Genomic DNA, 23,580 nt, shown 5'->3' on the forward strand with positions numbered 1-23,580 from the left:
CTTAAATAAAAAATTATGGATACTATGTAACAGTATATTTTTTCTAATTCTAAGTAGATAAATGAAACACAATTGCAAGCAAACGCATTTTATTTATTCATTATTTTCAATCAGATGTAAATAATCATATGATCGGGTATATAAAAACAAGTAAATAAAAATTGAAGCAATCATAGCGTAAATTGAACTAAATAAGATTTTTAAGAGAATCACAATCAATGGAATACATTGAAGGAAATTATCTTTTCGAAGTAATAATTAGATAAAGCAACTAATAAGACTTGTTTTAATTTACGGTTTGAATATCAACTCTGTATGTGTTTGGACGAAGAGCACATTAATTTGGGAATCGATACCAACGCTTTCAACTCTTACCACTGAGGCTTTATTGGAATTCGGTTCTTTACGTACCACCGCAAGACCATAAACTCTTAACAAGTGTTCTTCTCCATTACTACCAGTTATATTCATTCTTACATGGCATAAAACGTCAACGTGGATATATTTTTCTATGGCGCATTGTTTACCACATGATGATGGCACCTACAGAAACAATTATTTCGCAAAAATAAGTAGACATACGTTGATTAATCATAAGAAAAATATTCTTACCCTTTCCATTTTTTCTTCCTTTTGGGGCAAATCTGCTCTCCAAACAGTTGCCGTACCAATATTTTGATCGCCAGCTAGTATAGTAAATTTCATTCCTTTTTCAAGAGCTCGCGGTTCCAATCCTAGGCCATCTGGATGATTATCGGACCATAAATAATTGTTGGGTTCCAAAAGAGAGTCAGGAGCAAATGTCAGCCTTTTGGCATATCCCATTCCAATACTGAGAAGTCTTAGTGATCGTCCCTCAAACAGACGTTCCTTCCTGTCATTTGGACGAACCTTGTAGCAGAATCCGGGAATCACTCGAGGATCTACGTATGTTCCTGAAAATTAGAACGGGTATTATAAATAGCTGCCGTATAAAGCAGATGTCTTAATTAGAATATGGATATACAGTCCACCTACCTACAACTGGGAGTTCATAATGTTCTAAGCCATTGATAGTATATCTAGTTGGAATGTCGTTAATATCTTCTCCTTTTACCACAACCCTTCTGTCCGTTTTGTAAATTCCTGGCTTCAAAATGTATCTGTGACTATTAATTTTAACATTTACAATTTTCCGTATTTCTGCATTGGATTTTCCTTTTTGTTTAATACAGATAACGGTTCCTGAAACAGGTTTTGGCTTTGCCACACCTGTTTCATAAAATTCTACTTTTCCTATGAAATTAACTTTGGCTCTTTTTTCTATGCCATTTTTTGTATATTCAGTGCTAATTTCAATTTGAGGTCCCTGAAAGAGTGAGCTTTGCCTAATATATGTAATTCAATCTTGTAGCATTTTCTTACAAACTACAACTTACGAATGTTAACCATCACGACGAAATACCCTACGAGTAAATTTGAACAACCCTGGAGGATTCTGCAATATGCTTGGTGGGTCTATGATCTAGCAGCACAAGTTCGATACCAACAATTCCAAAAAAAATAACAGAGTTTAAAGGATGTTTGTAACTCACCTCAATTTTAAGAACTTCCAAAGTTCCTTGAGCTTCTTGCATAACGTCATAGATGGTAAATTTATCTCCTTCCGATACTATTTCCATTTCAAAAGCGAACCCTTCTGGTCTGTTGTCACTCCAAAAATAATTCTCATTGTTGTTCAGGCAGCCTTTATCAGCTTCAAAAGTGAAACGTCTAGCGTAACCTCTTCCGATGGATTTCAATGTTAAAGCTTTGCCATTAAACAAGTAAGGTAGACATCTACGCACTTGCTCTTTGGAAGGAAGTGGGCTTACTTTGTACTTAAAACCAGGAACAACTCTATTATCAACAAAGACACCAACCACCGGTAACTGATGTGGTAAAAGTCCATACACGATATATTGAGCTGGAAAATCTCCTAAATCAGAAGCACTTAGCTTTACTGGCTGTAACCCGGTATCTACCAGTTCTTCCAGGTCAGGTTCCTAAAAAACAAAAGTTGTGATTGAAAATTAGATTATAAGAAAGTCAAGAGTAAATAGATATATTCTTCTAAATTTGATGGTATTACACTTACACATTCGAATACTTCTTCTTCATGTATGGGTGTTGGTTTTGTTGCAGGGGAAGCACACGATGCTATCAAAGATGGGCCCTAGAACATTAGTAGGTCCATGAAATTGAAGAAAAGCAATATGAATGTTTCAATGAACAGTATCAGAGTAACAGTGTTCTCCTTTGTTACTTACCACTTGGCTTGCGCTTGTAAATATGTCATCTAATTCAACACTTTCTTCAAAAACTGAGAGAGATGAAGGCTTTCTTTGCCAAACACGTTGCATAGCTTCCAATTGGAGCTCTTCTTCAGGGGTATTTGTCATCATCATTTTGTCTAAAAATATATTTCTGCGTAAATTAATATTGAAGATTAATAATATACTAATAAATTATAGATACAGACATTTCATGTAACTACTATTAAAAAACTTCTTCAAAATACCAATTTAAGGTACATTTATTCAATGAAAGATTATTAACCTTTTTTAATGCCTTCTCTGTTAAGAAAATCGCCAATTTTAAAAACTAAATAAATTACAGCAACAACATGATTTATTAGATCTACATCACACTATGTAGCACTTGTACAGGAAATTGTTTGCTTTGAACTGATAATTAATTAATCAGACATTACCTAAATGTAAAATAAATGACCTAAATGTAACGTAATAATGCCTATTTATCTGAAAAGTTATTCTATGATTACGAAATAAACCTACACAGTTTTGATTCAAAAATTTATTCCCCTTCAACAGTTCTTTTATATTTGTCAAAAATTTAAAATTAACTCAGGGATTATTTAGATTTATTCAGATTTTTTGAGATATCAGTTGATACACTAAACAGGTCAGCAACTAAAGACACTACCATCATAAAGTAAACAATAGGTACCTACATGTTAATATGTATAAACTTGTTACTTGTTCAATTCAAAAATGCTATAAATTTTCCAATACCTACAGGCTAAAGAATTAAACCGCAATTTTATCTCCACAGGGGATTGCAAATTTTTAATGAATCGATTTACAAAACACCCTCAACACTGTCTTAATAGATAACTAAAATAAATTACAACCAGTTACAAGTGTACGTACTTATCAGCACTGTACATACTGTCACTAAATAGTATTATCAATAATTATAAATTAACTTAAAAATCATTAATTTAAGATTGAAAAACTAAAATGAGTTTTTATTTTTATTTTCTTGTGGGAATAAGAAACATTTGAAAAACCTGGCATTTTCAAATACAACGAAGAAAACTAAGAAAGAAAAGCTATTTTCATCAGGAGCTATTTACACGAATAAGTTAATAGTTACTTAATTATTATTTTGAATATTTAATTGGACCTTTAAGGAGATTAGTCGCAATACACATTTTTTTTTGTACTTTAATTTTCTTAGAAAAATGAAAACAGAGCAAGTATGTATATAAGGTTGTGGAAACCATAATATTTATTTATATTTTCAGTAAGAATTATACTCCGTAAGAACGTTCGATTTCCTTAAAGTTAAGTGGTAGCAATTATTGTATCACATTCATTATCGTCTTGAACAGAACTACATACAAACTATGTACCTACATAATAAATGCACTTAAATTATTGTGAATTTACGGCTTAATGATTTATTAAATAAGTAGTTATCATTGTTTGTTTATTATTGTGCTTACTCATAAGTTTAGACTTACGTTTAGTTGACAAACGGTAGGTATTTTATTATAGCAGGCAAGCAAATGGTTTAATAATTTTTCTGGTTTATATTTTTACAACTGGTATAACAGTAGTAATGTTTATATTTTCGGAGTGAAGGACATTGTTTGTGCACGTAGGTATGCAATGTAATTAAAAGTATAGACCACGTATTATATACCTACTGCAAACATAAAATGCAGTAACAACTGGTAACTTAAGCCAAAAGCAAAGTTATTTAAAGATTTGTTGGAAAACAAGCGACTACCTAAGAATATCCCTGACAAAAATGGTCGTTATCCGTTAGAGGTTTGGCGTAGAAAACAATTACGTAAAAGATAAAATTTCTAATAGATGCTTTTATTGAGGCGCTTTACAAAGCAGAAAGAATCAATCTTCCAAAGAGATGATAAAAAGCAGTAAAATTTTCGAAATTTAGATGATTCTGGAGCAAAAATTTACATATTTCCCTCCATCAAGAAATCAACCAAATAGTACAGACTGAATCTAATGAGGTTAACGTTGCAATTCTTACTTAACACACTTACTGGGCTCTCAACTGATAATGTGCCTATAGTGTTCACATACAAATTACAACATATTTACTGTTGCTATAGTTTATATTCCATCTGCCTTTTATCAATACGGACAGATGTACATTGACTCACTTTAATAATTCGAAACTGCGTTGGGTGAGTTCTGTCTTGTTTATTATCCCTCTCATAAGAACACTACGACGATATTAATTGGCCAGGATACATCTGGTATGCACAAGATAATAATCTTATCGCTTTTGGACATCATTCTCATCAAGCAGTGTTCAATCTACAACTCGTTTTGAATAGCCTGGAGTGTTTTCATGTAATGTCCGTACAATATTCTCCCACTGTTAATAGGGTTGATTTGGTTTTAACAAATTTGCCTAATTGTAGTTCTAGCAGCACTGCTGATCCATTTATAAAAGTTAATTATTATCATTATCTAAATGAGATAAGTATAAACAATTTTAATTGAACTTTTAATTTAAAAAAATGTTTAGATTTAATAAGGCTGTTTACTCAAAAACATGCTGATTTTGAAGTGACTGGAATTTTATTAAAAAGGATGTAGAACTGGATGATATTGTCCACACGTGGTGATTAATATTCCTTCCCTGTTTGGTTTAGTGGTCTTATTGCAAGTCCAGTCAAACGCAAGAAATAGTTGCATGCAATATAATGGTTTGATGAATGTAGTCTATTTAAATCTCAGAGAACTTATTGCAATCCATTAATTCCTCGAATGTGCTGATAATTTTGCACTGTTTTTTGCTGCTTTTTCAAGCAACACTCATTCAGTCCAAAATATGGGGGTAAAAACTCAATTTTCTTTTTCATTTAATTTGTATTGATTACACAGAAGCGTTCTTACGCATTGTTTCCCTACAAGCATTAGTGGCTGGTCCAGATAATATGCCTGTAATTTTTATAAAACAGTGTGCGAAGTGTTTGGTAAAACCATTAGCAAGGATTTTTGAATGACGTACCACTGATATAAAATATCTGACTGTTTAGAAATGTTTCTTTGTTACACCATTAATGAAAGATAGTGATTCGTTAAATACAGCTAACTACAGATCGATAGCAAGTATTTCAATTTTTGCCAAATTGTTTGATGCATTTGTTACCAAGCAATTATCTGAGTACTTCTATAGTTTAATTGATGTACATCAGCATGGCTTCGTGATGGGCAATCTACGGTCTTCAACCTGTAGAAAACCCTAAACTCATAACTACAGATATGTCGAAAGCCTTTGATTGTGTTAAGCATGACCTACTCCTCATGAAGCTGTCGAACTGTGGTGTAAAAGACCGATTATTAACCTGATATATTTCATATTTGATCAAAGGAATATCATTTGCGAAGTTGCATAGTTGCGATTGGAAAGAATATAAAAACATATCTGGAGTCCCACTGGGATCCCATTGTGGTCCATTATTATTCTAAATGTCATTAAGTATTTTCAGGCTTTTCTGAACGCAGATGACTTAAAAGTATCTGAAATATTTAAGAAAATCTAAGTACACTAAATAAATGGAGGAGTTTTAATATAACGAAATGTTTTGTCTTTCAATTTTACCGTGAAGGAATTGTCCTGAATTATGACTACACACTTAACGGTAAATCTCTTAAGCATGTGAAGTAAATTAAGGACCTAGCAGTAATCTTTGATAGTAGACTGAATTTGAAGAATATGTTTGTAATACTGCAAACGGAAGCCTTAGGTTCATATTATGACAATCAAATAAGTTCAAGAATATAAACTTGTCCTAGATCACTTACGGATAGACTATATATGTACATACGTTACACCCATATAAAAAAATAGTGTTTCTGAAATAAGTAGCAAGCTTTGGACGGTGTTAACTAGATGCAGCAAGGAATCGCATGGTGAGCAAAGCAGCGTAGTTCCAGGATAAAAGAAAATTGTAAGAAAACTAGACGAAATTGCAATCTGAAGTCAGCCCTAGGAATGAATTGGCAACGTACAGAGAAAATGCGATAACTAAGTAACTACATCCATGAGTAATGTAAACAATGACGATTGTGGAATGACTAATAATGTAAATATCGTGAGTTTACTACTACGCTACTTTAAATATTTAAATAATAATTTTTAAACATACATTGCGATAACAATTAATTAAATACCTTCTTTGTTCATCACTGATAGTATACAGTACCATGTACACCTCGAAATAATATTAATTAATAACAACATTAAAATCACAACTGTGAGGTATTGCTAAGGTGCGTTACCTTTTTTATGGGTGGTTCGCCAATAGCCCTATTCTTCCATTTGAAAAAATTAATTACAACACCAGTATACTCACACACGGAAAGGTACGCACGTATATTACAAAAATTATTTCTGAGTCGCGCAAAAACGTCCGACATATGGCATACTTCATTTGCAGCGATCATGTGTGGTAGGTAGTACAAATCATTAGCATTGTACAGTTTAAACACAAAAATACGTTTTTTTGCGAATAACTGTTTAAATTTTATTTGTACAGAGGGTGAAGAAGTTACAAAGTGTGCGATATAGTCTTGAAATGAGTAAAATTAAAAAGTAAATAGTTAACTAAATTTAGTAATAATGAGGAAGATGTTTGGTTACGTGACAGTATGATAACAACTACCTACCAAATTCGAGCCGAAATTACAATTTTTTTTCGCCATTTTGTATCCGACATTTTAAATTTCGCAAATCCGACATCAAATTCGTAATCAGCATACCCAAAAACTGATTTTCATGTTTTTTCATCAATTAATTTTCGAGATATACCTATTGTTCAGATAATAACTAATTTTGCAGTTTTTTGTTATTAATAAACAAAAAGAGATTTATCGTACAATATCAGCCAGTAGACTTTGAACTTTTAACTTGTTTAGAATATATTTCAAAAGTGCATTTTGATATAGTTACTAATTATTCTGAAACAATTCCTCCTTTTTGAATACGTTTACTTCTCTAATTAACCACAATTATATAATTCATGAAGACAAATATCAAATATTTTAGATAGGGGTTTTAACGATTTTGACGAACACTGCAATTTTAGTCATCCTTTCGAATTAAATGCACAGAGAATAATACAAAATGATTTTCAAACAATTTTAGTTCACAATGAAAACCGCATAATTCATAATGATGAATTCACGTTAGTAGTAAAAAGTAACCATAAAATCATCATATAATAAGTGTAATTCAAAAAATAATTGTCATTTGATTACTAGTTATTTATTGTTTATTGATATGTCAATAACCAAAACAATTCGGAGACCTGGAGACATATCGACTTAGAGTAGGACAGAATATGTGACACGTGTTGATAAAATTACACTATTTTGATGAATGTTAACAGTGATTGTTCTCAAGTCTGGACACGATACAGTAACCGTCAAAACAGCAACTGTGTAATAAAGTTAAAAACATTCACATTTAAGCGTGAGTTGTGTTAATTTTTCTATTTTGGATATTTATAAGTTTACGTTAGTGTTGTGTAGTGTCTTTTACAATACAGGCTACAACTATAAAGAATGGACATGTGCAAAACTTTTAAAGAACAAGTCGTCAGTAAGTACATTCTCCAATTTCAAGTTGAAGTAAGCAGTTTACTGTCCCAAAAAGGCTGGCGAAAAAAATCTTCAGAAACGTTCTATGGGAACACTCTGTATAGATAATATTTTATCAGTAATTTTTTTTTTCATGCATTGGTAAAACACGGCAGTGTAAATGAAGTAGGTCAAAGACATTTACGCACACATATGTGACTTGCTGAATTAACTTTTGTCATATGATCAAATGTAAACAAGGAACTATATATAGTCAGTGAATACTCGAATAAATGACTTTGATACAAGGACTCATCCTTACTAGATGCTGCAAAATATATCTAACCATCCTTCACTGATGAAAGTGTTCAACGTTACTATTAGTTAACCTTAAGCAGAAAAATCTGTTCTTGTCGAAACTAATAATCTACGTTAACCGCAATAATCAAATCAACTTCACTGGAGATCCCGACGTCATCGAAAAATAAACTACAGTTTCTTTTAGGAGATTTTCACAAACGACTTTAAAACGGAATTCAGTTAAAACGAAGGAATATTACTACAAAGAGTTGTAGAATAAGAGAATAATCCCCAATAACACCAAACATTGACAACACTAACAAGTAAAAAATGTTAAGAACGTAATTTTGTTATGTAAATGCATAATTTTTTTTCATTAAACCACAAAAGTGGCAGAGCAATGGTGCGCAAAGCCAGAAACCCGGGTTCGATTCCCGGCGAGAGCGTGCCAGCAGCAAAAAATTTTCCTCATTAATTTGAGATTATCATTAGTTGTTAAAAATTAATTCATTATGTAATTACATTAAATCTACAAAAATTCTTTTAAATACCTATTTCTAGTTGTTTTTTAAGTTACTTAAACAGGGTTTGTACTTTTAAGAGTAAATTTTCAGTGATGAGTAAGTACCATTTTGTAATAATTAATTAGTTGCAGTTAATCACTAATATTGAATATATGTCATTATTGGGTCATTAATAACAAACAGTAATAAAAAATTGTTGTAATGTCTCATTAACTTACTAAAAACTTCAAATGAATGCAAAAATTGTAAAATCGGTTATGAAAATCCTAAACAGCTAAAACCAGTTTCATAATTAGACAATAATTAACCATTGACAATGTAGACTACCAACCAGGAGATTCCAATCTTCTTTTTTTTCGAAATAGCGACATTGATATTGTCGGCCGACAACCGGTGTAATATCCACTGAGATTACAGTAGATTTTAAATCGGGCTTGAAAGCTACTGTATTTCGCAAATTTTACTCAAGAATAACTCCATTATGAAGAAAAAAACAGTTCGAAGAACTATTCACGCTTTTCCTAACTGATTTTACAATGTGTTTTGCTTGCGCGACTTATTTTTGGCTTTAGATGCTAATTTGCAAAATATTCATAGAAAGTTTCAAATCCGAATTAGAGTGCCTAATGTAACCTGAGTCGATATTGAGCAGTTAAAATTAGAAAATGGGGTTCTAACGATTTTGACGAACACTGCAATTTAACACAGAGAATAATACAAAATGATTTTCAAACAATTTTAGTTCACAATGGAAACCACATAATACATAATGACGAATTCACGTTAGTAGTAAAAAGTAACCATAAAAGCCATTTGAAAGAAAAAGTCGAACCCCTTGTATATAAGTACAAATAAGTACTGTTCATTTGTAACGAATAACTTTTTTAATTTTAATACACATATGTATATATACATACTTGTAAATAAATTTTCGAAAAAATAAAGTAAATTATTCGAGTTCATTACCTTCGAATATTTTTCCTTTTGACACGTCAAAATGATAAAAATTAAATCAACTGTTTTTGAATTAACACAATTTCATAATTAATACATTGATTAACAAAATCAATCTTTATTACTGTACGATTAATATGTAACAATGTGGGCGCAAGTAGTTAATAAATAATAATTAACGTAAGGTTAAGGTTAGATTAAGGTGAATATATACGTTTAACATTTTTTTAAGTTTTTATTTCTTGCTTTAGAAAATTAACCACGTCTCTTAAATAAGTTGCAAAACAAGATAACGCAACCAAATTAAATTCATATACTACAAAAAAAAATTAACGGAACTGGCTGACTAAGTTTGGCAAAAAACTTATATAGCAACTGATGGTAATTAAATTATTACTTTCGATAGTAACGGTATGTCGGTATGTCGTAGCAGCATTAAAAAAAGGAGGTATGTCGTAGCACCATTAGAAAAGAGTTGTTAGTAAATTGACCTACAAGGACCAAGTGCATTGATTACTGCTAGTTGTTTGTTTTCAATTGCAATAAAAGCGTACAACACATTTATTAAAATAATGTGCGTTGGTAAGCAATTGTCTATAAAAAGACATAAGCTCTACAATGTTACGTCAATTGGTAAGTAACTAAAAATTATTGCATTTATTTTACAATAATACTACATTAATACTGCAGTGAGCATTTCTAGATATCAATATTCATAACTAATAAACAGGTTCAGGGGCGTCATTACGTGTAGGGTAGCCATGGCAATACCCATGCTCAGTTATAGACTTCTGTACTCTGGAAATCAGTTATTTTTCACGTGTTGGCAGACGGATATATAATCTTATAAGCTTAAGCGTGGACCAAGCTCTCAACCCTCCGATAACCTTACAATGAAATAAAAAACAAGAGAGAGCAAAATAGTGCTCGAGATTTGTTTGAAAAAGTAGATCCCAAGTTATTAATAAACGAGTCTAATTTATAACATAATATAAGAAAGCAAAAATGTTCTTTTTTTTTGTAACAGAATAAATTAATTCAAAAAATCATAAAGAGTAGAATAAAGGGCGCTATGCAAATCAATAAGGAAAGGAAGAAACAGGAACACAAACATCGAACACTTTCTTAAAAATGAAGGATTAGTTAGAAATATTAGAAAAGGTTAGAGAGGAGCAGAAGTAGACCCACAGGTTATTGTTAACAAATAGTTGACGGAATGACGAGAAGGGGTATATTTTTTCTCTATTTGATATAATCTGACCAATGCTGCAATGACTGTCATGCCTCCCCTGCCTAGAATATTACTGTTACTCTTAGAGGAAGTGCTGGTAATAAATATTATTTTGAAACCACTCGCTGGAATTCATATTTAAAGATAAAAGATGATTTATTTAAATTTATTTACGATTAATTATATTCCAGTAGTATAACATGTTTTGTGTAACTACACATGCTTGTAATTTGCACCATTATGAATATTAAATGGTTATTGTGTAATGTGGTGTATATTTGCAATGTCTTACATGAAATGAATAAAAAAAAGAATAGAAACTAATTAACATATTTTACCATTTGGAAAAAACTATAGTAAGTAAAACTGCATAATAAGTTTTACTTAATGACATTTTATTTGTATAAACAAAATAAGTTACAGATGTAAATGAAACAACGAAACTTGTTTAGACTTTACGATAAAAATTTAATTGCAGTATTTATATCAGTAAGTATTTAGTACAAATTAATACATCTGTATACAGAAAAAAATGCTCTTGTTAGAAACCCACCCTCTTCGCTAAAGTTGTAACATACGATGATTTTGTTAATGTACATCATCCAAGTTTTGGGTGTGATACCTACCTATAGGTACATATTCTTCTGGTAGGTATATATGACTGTTTTTTTTTGTGATTCAATTTTAAAGGATATTCTAAATCACCATTTTAATGACATTGATTAAAAAAAGTATAACAAGCTGCTTAAAACACCCACATAGCATGAAATTTTATGTACAAGACTACCTATATGAAATATGACTGTATCGTATGTACTATTTACGGCTATTTTAGGCGGTAAATTATTGTTTTGCGGAATGTTTTTTATACTAGTTAAAAATAGATGATTTGAAAGGTTACTGACCAACAGTAACCGTTCAGAACATATACCTAATCGTAGAATTCTAGAATTTACCACGTCCACATGCCTACACTACTATAAAATATAGTCCTTCGACTAGGTAACAGTAGGTAAAGGAAATATTTATCGACTTTAAATTTGCTAAATTTTTAGAATTTCTCTAAATACCTAATAGGTTACAATTTTACTGATTACAATTTTGAAATGGTTTTAAAAATTGGGTAAGTATAAGGACATCAAATAATTACAGTGAAAGTAGAATTCAAACTTCACCAGCAATTTGAAATTTTAAGAGAAAGTATTAATCAACTTGATTTTATCAAATGGAGATCCAAAAAATGCAGACAAAAAAAATTATAAGGTTTACGGTTGTTCTTGAACAGCTATTTATACACACATGCCGATCTCCATTTCGACCCACTTAACTATTTAATAGTCGGCTTAGATATATAAAGATACAATTAAATTAATTTGTACTTAACGATTTTTTTTTCTTCCTTTTCAAAATAAAATAGGTACTCACCGGTTTTTGTATATAATCTGTTAAATGACTGAAGCAATTAATAAATTTCTGAGAACTGATGGTTTACTGATTAACGACAACCACGTATCGTCGCCTACCGATTGTAACTGAACGAAAATCAAGCACACACAAACCTTCCAGCCTTCTACAAGTTTTCAGATTAAGGCAGTCTACAGTCTACACGGTCAATAATATAACACACCATACCAGACGAGACGCCGGGCGGTGGGTTTAGCTAAAAATGGATTGGAGAGAATGGTGGGGAAGGAAAGTACAGAGTCGGACTTCTATTGATTGTTATAATTACAACTGTAACTATAAAACACCAATACTTGTTTATTAAAGCTATTTTGCTGACATAAGTAAAAGGCTTAGTTACTTTCACTTACAGATGTAAATATTAGAAACCACTTTAGCACCGTTACACTATTATTAAAACGTTTATTTAAAAATGATGTACCTACGTAAGTACCGAAACATTAGCGGAGTAAACGAACAAATGGGAATTTTGAGTGCGTAGTAATTGGATAATTATACCACCATACTATACTAATGATTACGAGTTATTTATCGAAGAGACGACTTACCACTTAGTGCAATAATCCTTTACTGTAAGGGAAAATTTTATTATTTATACTTGCAATGTGGAAATTCTGATTTTAACTTTGCAGTGAAATTTAAACTTCGTAGNTTGCTGGGTTGAAGGTATTATGATTAAAGAAGATTTTTTTTTACTATTTTTTCGTCAATTTTGATAGTGTATTTTAAAATTGGTTCAGTATGTCAAATAAAATACCTTCTTTGAAATAGTTTAATACAATTACCAAAAACTTTTTGTCATCAATTACCAAATACTTTTTGTCATTGGTATAGTATTTGAAATACCACCAGTAGTATTTAAATAAGTTTTCTATATACCTTTATTTGAAATACTTGACAAGTATCTCTCGGTAACATTAACTAAGTACTTATTACTTACAACTTTTTCAAACATTATTAGATTTATTTTATTAAAATAAAACTTAATAAAATGCAGAAGTATAACCAGCATCATTACTTAAATGACTGACGAGTAAATACTAAAAGTATCTTTTTTTTTTCACTTCACAGTTAACACAGATAAATGAGTATTGAAAGAAACTAAAAAAGAAAAAAGTAATTTACCTAAAGATTTGTAGTTATCATTAAATATATTTTATTAAAGTAGTTATCAGATAACAAGCGAAACTTTTTTGGTTGATTTACGTAGACACACACTGTTTCTATAAAAATAGTAAGCAGGTAGTCAACTCATGTTTTCGTTTCTTTTTTATTTAAAAACGAGAAACCTTTAAAGAAGGTCTCGATTGAAAATACTCACCTTCAGTTGTACCTACAGTTTCCAGCTAACATCAGATATAAACTTGTGTTAATTAACTAAGGAGGCAGGTAGAAAAGGGCGGTAGAACTTTATTCAAAAGTAAAAGTTGTCCATATGCTTGTAGTCCAGTCCAGAATTAGCACTTTTACAGACAAATAGATATACACTAGATATACACTGAATTGAGAATGTTCAGAACGATGATAGAAATGCAGGCTTCCTGGGCTTCAATCTGTTAAATCGGCTAATTTGTTTATGAATTATTCTAATAAACATGCTAAAATGGTTGTTTTTTAATTGTTAATAAACCACAGTAAGAGAAGGATCTTGTAGCACATAAAACACAATTGATGTTTTTTGAAATATTGTTATAGTTTATGTTTAATTTCGCGACTTATATAAGTAGTAGTCTGTGGTAACTATCAGTTTGTTTGTAAAAATAAAGAACATCCCTATTTCACTCGTACATATTCTAAATAAATTAATAAATACTTATTGCAACAGGTTATGGGCCCAGAAGCCCTAGTAAAAGCAGACACCGTATAAAACAACATTGTAACAACATAAAAGGTGAAAACGTTATGCGGTGATTGAGACTGTGTTGTGTCAAACAATTCCTTCACCATGATCAGAAAGTTAACTGGTCGAGAAAACTGTTCCACATGGAGATTTGCAGAAAAAACATATCTCCAACATGAAGAACTATGGGCCTTTGTTGAACAAGCGATCCCGAACTTGAAGTCAGAGTCAAATCTAAAATTATGTTGCTTGTGGATTCTGTAAACTGTGCCCACATACAAGAGGTAACAACTGCAAAGGAGGTATGGGACTGCTTGGCAAACGCTTTGACGACTCAGGGCTAAGACGCTGTGTGGGTTTGCTTCGAGACTTATGTACAACAAATCTCGCAGGATGTTCAAATTTAGAAGAATATGTGTGTAAAATTGGCTTCAACGTGGATGATTAGTGGCTTGGAACTTTGCTTCTCTCCGGTCTACCAGAAACATACAAGCCTACGATCATAGCAATCGAAAGTTCAGGCATGAAAAAAAGTGCAGGCTCTGTTAAGTCAAAAATTCTACAAGATGTCAAAATGAGTGGAATAATGTTAAATGGAATATAGGTTCAAATAAACAGTTTAAATAGGGACTTCGTTGTTATAATTGCAATAAATATGGTCATGTCGCTAATGAATGTAAGTCCAAGTCCCTAAAGAAGAGTCAAAAAGAAGTTCAAATTATGCAGCTTCTTTTATAGCTTCTACAATGAACCCTAATGAAGATCCGTGATATATAGATTCCGCCAAACAATAATTTATTGTAAGATGAGAAAGTGCCACTTATTAAGGCATAAAACTAGTAAATAACAAGTACTGGACACTTGAATAAACAAGTGAAAAGAATATTCAGTGTCATTCGTTTCCTTTTTCCCGCACCATTATCCATTACGACGTACTTTAATGTAGTATAGAAAAGAGGTCAATCCGCAACAAATGGCGACCCTGTCAGGATAGTGGTGCATTGAATAATGCGAAGCTAACAAACGGCGCGGCGGCCATATCTCACCACGTGTTCAAAGTGATCGATGAACTTCAAAGACACACGCACAATTCTGTGATTCAATGGTCACGTCTGTTAGTAGATAAAAGTGCACATACGGTACGCTAGTCATAGATGAAGGAAATGATTTTCCATTTACTACTGCAGTTTTAAATCATGACACATTTGTCGATAATCTGCTCTTTGGAGCATATGATGATAAAACGGCGAGTAGTAGCCCGCAACTGAAAGTTGATATCAATTAAGCCAATCATGAGATAGTCTGGACACTCAGTCACCTGATGCTTATGTGGGTGACCCTGAGTGGTTAAGGAAACTGCCAAAGGAATGGCCGAACTCCTTTTCAGAGACTTCTCTGGAAGCCACCACTGATGTTAAGATCAAAGTCCTTCATGGTATTGACAGCTCAAACACCCGCTTGTTTATGATTGCTTCTAAGTTTTCATCATGGATAAGAGCTGTTTTGTTACTGCATATTTGGTACGCTGCAAAAATATTCTAAAATCCAAAGCCAAACATCGACACTCCAAAACCATTTTTTAATCCTCTATTCCACGTCATCTGTCTTCACTAAAATTGACCAAGTCAAAACGTCTCTTCTCAGAGCAAGCTTTCTTCGCTTAACCCGTTGATAGAACAAGAAACGGGATTGCTTTGGGTTGGAAGACGTCTAACTCATTTTCATTAAATGAAGCCCAACATCCAGTGATTCTTCAATCACACCCACTAGTTTCAGCTCTCATTCTATATGTTCATTTGCGTTGTTTGCACGGGGGAGAAAACTTACTCTTAGTACATTAAGACAAATGTATGACCCACAAATTAAATCAGTCCTGTACAACTGCATAACATGCACAAAAATTTGTGCAAAATTAGCATCCCAGTTGATGGCTGACTTGCCAATGGTCAGGGTAACGTGATCACAGCGTGGGTTTATGCACTACGTAGTCAATTATACTGGACCATTAAAGGTTCGCATGGCGGTCAGTCGTGACCTAAGATCTCAACTATGTTATATAGCTGTTTTTATGTGCTTGTCGGTTAAAGCTGTACACTTAGAGTTGGTCTCTGACTACTCATCTTCTACATTCATCGCAGCCTATAAACGTTTTTTGAGTAGACGCGGAACCCTAACCCCACATGCACAGTGATCGAGACATCACTTTCCAAGGAGCTGACCGTTTACTTCATGCAGAATACATAAAAGCAGTTTCAGGCCCATAATTTCAAGCATGCTTGTCCCAGGACAATATCCAATAACATGTTATCTCTCCTGCAGCACCCCACTTTCGTGGGATTGGGGTGCCGGGGTAAGAAACGCATACTTCTGAATCAAACTCCGACTTTTGACACACTATTATGTCAGATAGAAGCGGTTTATTGAGCCATTAACTGATACAATCGATGATTTCGATCCTCTAATTCCGGGCCACTTCCTTGAAGGAAGGGGCTCAATTCAATTCAGGGACCCGTTGGGAACGAAGGCAACAAAACTTGAAACTTTTTTGGAATAAATGGGCAACTTACTATCTATAATCATTACAACATCGCACTAAATGGCTTACTCCTAAATTGCAACTTAAAGTTGGGCAAATGATTTTGCTCAAACAACCTAATTGCCCTCCCTCAAAGTGGAATCTTGCACGTATTGTCAACTGTTTCGCGAGTACGGATGGTCATGTCCGAGTCGTTAGAATTAAAACTGCGAACTCAGAATATACACAATCTATATCAGAACTTGTATTGTTACAAATTGATCTAGAACATCTAAATATTGCGCAAGGTTAACAAGAATCAATTGAAAACTGAGTTCCTGTACTCTGTCGGTAAGGTTAATGTATTGTTTATATTTTCTTAATTATGTACTTGAATTACTGTTTCCTTGTTTCTCTAGTTGTTCATGCAATGATACATGTATTTAGATTAAGCCTATTTCTATTTTCACATTGCTTAAATTAAATAGGTATGTTTGATTACTGATTGTTGAAATTTAGATTTCAAGGCGGACGGCTTGTTTGGGAAGATTGTTTGAACACATCTCAGGAGGTAAGAAGGTCAGGTAGATTTTGTTGCTCTGTATGAAGATAGCTGTGAGAGTACGTGGAACCTTGTAATAACGGTGTGTATTGTATTTGTGGTGAGCCAAACAAAATGTATAGCAATGTGCTAGACTAAGAATGTTAATAATAAAGAGATAAAGTTACAAGTGAAAAGAATATTCAGTGTCATTCGTTTCCTTTTTCCCGCATCATTCATCAATGCACTACCCGCAGAAGTGTCAGCGGCGTATTTTAATGTAGTATAGTAAAACGGTCAATCCGCGGCAAAGAACAGCACTATTTGCCTCGTACATATTCTAAATAAATTAATAAATATTTTAACAATGCTATATGCTTGAACAGTTTTTGCACAATGTATTTGCTAATAAGATTTTGACTTTTTTTACGTCTATTTCTCTGCGATTTGACAGTTCTACAGTAATCTGCCGGTCCGCATATTAATGTTCATGATTAATACCACCCATACCGAAAAATAACAAAACGAAGTATACGTTTTTAATTTCTTGAAAACAAGTACCAAGTTAATAAACTATCTCTTCGACTATTCATGGTACCGAAATGCCGACGAAAGCATCAGGTAGTTGTTCTCGAATTCAAACAAAGGAGTCCTCTTGAAGTTGACAATCATGGAAAAAATATCTGTACAATCCTCGGTTAATTTTGTTAATAGATTAAGTTAAAATTTTGTAATTTGGTAGTGAAACTGCACTTAGAAATGTTGTTACCTCAAGTATACAATCCTATAACTATTATATACTGTACATATTTCTCAGAAGCCTTCATTGAAATGATCTGTAAATAATTTTAAAAGAGTAAAAACATTTCTTTATTCCTTATTTGGTAATTTCATACATGCTGTAATATCCAAATTCTAAAAACTGTAGTAATGATTACATAAATCTACTCATACTTTATGAAAATCATTTCTATATTAAAATTAAAATCATTTCTATATTAAAATTAAAACGTTTGCACCTAGTTGTCTCCAGAAATTATAGAATTGAACATAATGGGTTGTCATTTTCCTTATTCGTACAGAAAGCAATTTAAGTTTTAAGTAAAAGCTAAAAATTAGACCTATTAGAATCTATATTTGGCTAAAATCTAAATTCCGTAACAAAGGTAGGTACCTAAATGTAAATACAGATGCTTTTATAAAAAAAATAATTTAAATAGAAATATAAACACTTAAGAAGTATTTCAAATACTGATACTGCGATTTATAGGTAAAAGACAATACTTCCTTCTATAGATAATAGATAATAGATTCTGGATCTGAAGTCGAAGATGGCGAAATAAAAACAATGGCCATGTCGATAACAGAATTTTTTAATCTAGCTAATAAATTGGTACCAACGGAATTCGATGCTTCTTTTGACAAACTCAAATCCTTCTGAGATGCGCTGATCCGTCACAAAAGCAATTCAAATAATCATACTCAGGACGTATGCATATATCAAAACACATTTAATCGGACGTCCAAGGGACTTAATCACAAGTGAATCAAGTATTGACAACACAATAGATACTTAATAAAATAAAAAGTTCGACACTTTTCACTTCAAAATTACAGAATCTAAAGCAAAATTCAAATATTGTGTTACGTACGTTACTGAGATGGCCGCCAGTTTAAAACAAGCGTACATCAACGAAGGACATTACCTAACTTACACAACAAAACTTTTGTTTTACTTTTATTCTTTTGTCAATTAACATTGTTGAGATCTACTAATCCTATGTATCCGATCGCTTGCTTTTTATCATTTTTTTTATTATTACCCGTAAAGCAAAAATGGTCTCACACGCTCCCCTCTTTCTTTTACACCCGAATTGGTCTTCCCCTAATAAATCTTCCGTCCTTTTTTCCTACCATCTCAATAAATATTTTTGACACAAAGGATGTTAGCTAATTCTTTTAATGTACTAAGTGGATTAAGTGAACAGTCTCTAACCTCTTGTCTTGAATGTTTTAAAATTTCGCTTCGGTACAGTATTTTTTTTTATGCCAACTTAAACTATTGTATTTCCGTCTTTTATCTTATAATCCTAGGGTTTTCTAATCTGATTTTGCTTATATACTCTCGCTGAGAAATCAAGACATGTTTTAGTTCAAATCCATTGCGTTTAAATGTACATCATTAACATTAGTTTCTTCAATTCCCTTTCGTATTTCTGTCAAGCCTATCACATGTATCGTTACATCTTAATCTTTCCAAGTTAAGACTTCCAACATTTCCTGTTCATAATTTTAATACGCCTGCTCCTGACTAACTCAAGCTAGGTTATGTTTATCTGAAAACACCCCTATCGTTTTTATTTCCTCGCCCACAAGAACCTTTTATTGCTCTTTCTTAACCTTCACCTACTATTGAAGTCTATAATTATTAGGTTTTTAGACCTCTCACTAAACATTACCCGCCTTCGATATTTTCAGAGACCGCTTCTACGTCTTCGTCATTGTAAGATGGCGTGGACATACACACCGTTTTTCATACTTGTATAAAATACTAGAAAAAAGTATTTACATGCAAATATAATTATTTTTTTTTAAATATGTTTTTAAATACAAATACAAGTATTTTAAATACTACATTTATTGTAAAATTTTATTAGGTATAATGAACTGACGGTAAAAAATAAAACTAAAGAAAAATGTTATTTTTTAAGCAAGCATATACTTGGTTAAAATACAAAAGAATAGTATCTAAATACAAATACAAATACTGCAGTTGTATTTAAATAATAACAAATTTATTTGAAATTGCTGGGTTGAAGGTATTATGATTAAAGAAGATTTTTTTTTACTATTTTTTCGTCAATTTTGATAGTGTATTTTAAAATTGGTTCAGTATGTCAAATAAAATACCTTCTTTGAAATAGTTTAATACAATTACCAAAAACTTTTTGTCATCAATTACCAAATACTTTTTGTCATTGGTATAGTATTTGAAATACCACCAGTAGTATTTAAATAAGTTTTCTATATACCTTTATTTGAAATACTTGACAAGTATGCCGTTTTTCTGGTTTCAAATTTAACATTATTATAACTATTTTATTATTTTTCTGTAAATAATTTTTTACCTGTGTCCTGTATTCCTATGCATTACAATTATTGGACTTGAATTACTTTCCACTGATACTGTAGGTATTATTCTAAAGTATCCACTCCAAAAGTGTCTCCAATATCTAATTATGCCGCTTTTAGTATTTTAAGCTTGATGCACATCCAAGCTTCCGCATTATTTGGTTGTGAGTGCATGTGCGCTCCTTAATGTCATGTTTTGCTCTATAAATGGACAAAACTTATAAATTTACTGAAGATTTCATATCAGTTTTTGCAGCATATAACACATTTAGCTTCCGTTGTATGTTAAAATTTGTACAGATATTTAATAAGTAGCCCTAATTAATAATTTCATTAGCATGGTTTCCAGGTTAGTCAAAATAGGCACATATTTAATATACCATTAACTGTCTTCAAAAATTTACTCATAAACGAAAGTTTCATCATTAATGTAAAGTAACATTAGTGTGAAGCGACATGTCAAAGGTTTCTAAAGAAGCGCCGTACTGAAAAAAATAAGAATTATTAGAAATCTGGATTTTGACTTTTCAGTATTTTTATTTATTATTTTAAAGTATTTAAAGCTAACCATCCAGGAGGATGGTAGGGTAATATCTAGCTTTTTAAAACGACATCCACAGTAGGAATTACAGCAGCCGACATTAGAAAATGGGCTTCCAGTGTAGAAGCCTATTTACAGAATGAAGTACTTGTCCTTGAAGATTTTCGCAAAATATACAATGGTGACGAAACCTGCTTTTGACTTTGCCCAAACATTATAAGAGCTTTTGCCCCAAAGGGGCTGAAAACGTATACGAAATATAACACCATCCATTGATGTTCACATTTCCTGCTCAACGAGATGCTGCCCCGTCCTATGATTATCTCTGTCAACAAAAGATGAATCAGCATCCAACATTGAAGATAATAATTTAAACATTATGAGGATACGTAAAAGGAACTGTTTATAACACATTTCCTATGACAACATAAGCAGCACATTATAGAAGCTTTAAGAATCCTAGATCCAAAATCCACAAATGTTGATCAATGTTGCTGAAGAGAATACCTTCATGTTTAAAATCAGGCGGTCGTTATTTGGAACACTTGCTATAGGGTAGTATTATTTGTTGTATTTCCATCACTCTTCTCCTTTCCTCCTTTAAACTAGCCCAGCTGTTTCTTACATAATTCCGACCTGTTAAAATGTCATACTTGACTAAATTTATTAAAATCGCTTTATGTTCTGAATTAGCTATAAGAAGATATAACAGTATTCGATAGAGGATTAAATTCTACAACTGCTGTTAACATAAAATACAGGATGTTCTATTTAAACTATACAGGTTATTCTTATTTAAAGCTAGCGTTTAATCATATTTTTGGGACACCCTCTATACGTTGGTCACAATTTCACAATTGCGATACGAAAGTTAAGTAACTAGCAGGCTTCAATTTAAATTTGGTTTCAAAAGGAGGAATGCATGTTGAGAATTAAAAAATTAAAAATTAAATTAAAATTGTTACATTTTCACAAAATTCAAAATATCTAGGAACAAAGTCGTTATCTTTCGTGTCGAATAATGTATAATACGTAATATCATTCTAAAGCCCTTAACATTATAATAGAACTTCTCATATGTTCGCCAAAGTGTACCTACCATTCACTGTATCCTTTACCTTAGCTACTGTATCTAATTATAGTCTATATGTCTTGACTTTTAAATTTTCCGACTTCCCTGCTTGTTACCTATAACATTGTACTTCTTGCAGCAAGCCGCGAAAAGTCCTCGCGTAGAAATGCCTTTATTTTACTTCCGGTATGTTTTACACCAGTGCAATATACAATGAAATGGTTTCCTGTTACCTTCCACATCGCAGTGTCATATGCTGTGGTCTCTACATTAATTGGAGTGTTTAAATACAAATATTAAACACTTTTTAGTCATCAATATTTTAATAATATTTGATATAACAGGTCAATTGAAAAGTCCCCGGCCTAAAATAGTAAAACACATTTTTTTTGCAAAATTCGTTTTTTTTATTCAACATAATTCCCTTCAAGGGTGATACACTGATTATAGCGACCTTCCAACTTTTCGATACCATTTTTGTAGTACGATTTGTCCTTTGCTTCAAAATAGGCCTCAGTTTCGGCGATCACCTCTTCATTCGACGAAAATTTTTTCCCAACGAGCATTCTTTTGAGATCTGAGAACAGGAAGTAGTCGCTGGGGGCCAGATCTGGAGAATACGGTGGATGCGGAAGCAATTCGAAGCCCAATTCATGAATTTTTGCCATCGTTTTCACTGACTTGTGAGACGGTGCATTGTCTTGGTGAAGCAGGACTTTCTTTTTCTGCAAATGCGGTCGTTTCTCGGCGATTTCGTCCTTCAAACGGTCCAATAACGCTATGTAATAGTCGCTGTTGATGGTCCTTCCTTTTTCAAGGTAGTCAATGAAAATTATTCCACGCGCATCCCAAAATACAGACGCCATAACCTTGCCAGCCGACTGTTGCGTTTTTGCACGCTTTGGAGCGGGTTCATCGTGTGCAGTCCACTCCGATGACTGTCGATTGGACTTCGGAGTGAAATGATGGAGCCATGTTTCATCCATTGTCACATATCGACGCAAAAACTCGGGTTTATTACGCGTGATCATCTTCAAACACTGCTCTGAATCATCAACTCGTCGTTGTTTTTGGTCAAAAGTGAGCTCGCGCGGCACCCACTTTGCACAGAGCTTTCTCATACCCAAATATTCGTGAATGATGTGATGTATACGTTCCGTTGATATCTGTAGAGTGTCTGCTATTTCATTCAATTTCAATTTACGGTCATTCAAAATCATTTTGTGGATTTTTTTAATGTTTTCGTCCGTAACAGCCTCTTTTGGGCGTCCACTGCGTTCACCGTCTTCGGTGCTCATTTCACCACGTCTAAACTTAGCATACCAATCCTTGATGGTTGATTTTCCTGGGGCAGTGTCCGGAAATTCGTTATCAAGCCAAGTTTTTGCTTCAACTGTATTTTTTCCCTTCAAAAAGCAATATTTTATCAACACGCGAAATTCCTTTTTATCCATTTTTTTCACAATAACAAAAGTTGCTTCACTAAAAATGCTATAATTCACAAACTAATGATCCGACAGCCGTCAAATTTATAGACGCGTCTTTTGAAGGTTAGGACTAACTGAAAATCATATGGATTT

At 32.5% G+C, this 23,580-nt stretch overlaps 1 protein-coding gene across 2 annotated transcripts; it reads right to left on the bottom strand.

The window, feature by feature from the left end:
* Nucleotides 1-72: 72 nt before the first annotated feature.
* On the bottom strand, nucleotides 73-12,509 carry LOC108735921. 2 transcript variants are annotated; one of them, XM_018468153.1, is made up of 7 exons: nucleotides 12,321-12,509; nucleotides 2,289-2,431; nucleotides 2,117-2,194; nucleotides 1,575-2,024; nucleotides 1,018-1,348; nucleotides 613-935; nucleotides 73-543 (listed from the first exon to the last, which is right to left on the bottom strand). In XM_018468153.1, exons 2-7 carry the CDS (start codon nucleotides 2,424-2,426, stop codon nucleotides 292-294), a joined length of 1,572 nt encoding a protein of 523 aa, XP_018323655.1. In that variant the 5' UTR covers nucleotides 2,427-2,431; nucleotides 12,321-12,509; the 3' UTR covers nucleotides 73-291. The 2 variants fall into 2 exon arrangements, with proteins under 2 accessions (XP_018323655.1, XP_018323656.1); XM_018468154.2 differs by lacking the exon at nucleotides 12,321-12,509 and adding an exon at nucleotides 4,457-4,743.
* Between the last annotated feature and the right edge of the window lie 11,071 nt (nucleotides 12,510-23,580).

The sequence above is a fragment of the Agrilus planipennis genome, unplaced genomic scaffold (genome assembly GCF_000699045.2).
Source record: "Agrilus planipennis isolate EAB-ADULT unplaced genomic scaffold, Apla_2.0 scaffold95, whole genome shotgun sequence".
Taxonomy (NCBI): domain Eukaryota; kingdom Metazoa; phylum Arthropoda; class Insecta; order Coleoptera; family Buprestidae; genus Agrilus; species Agrilus planipennis.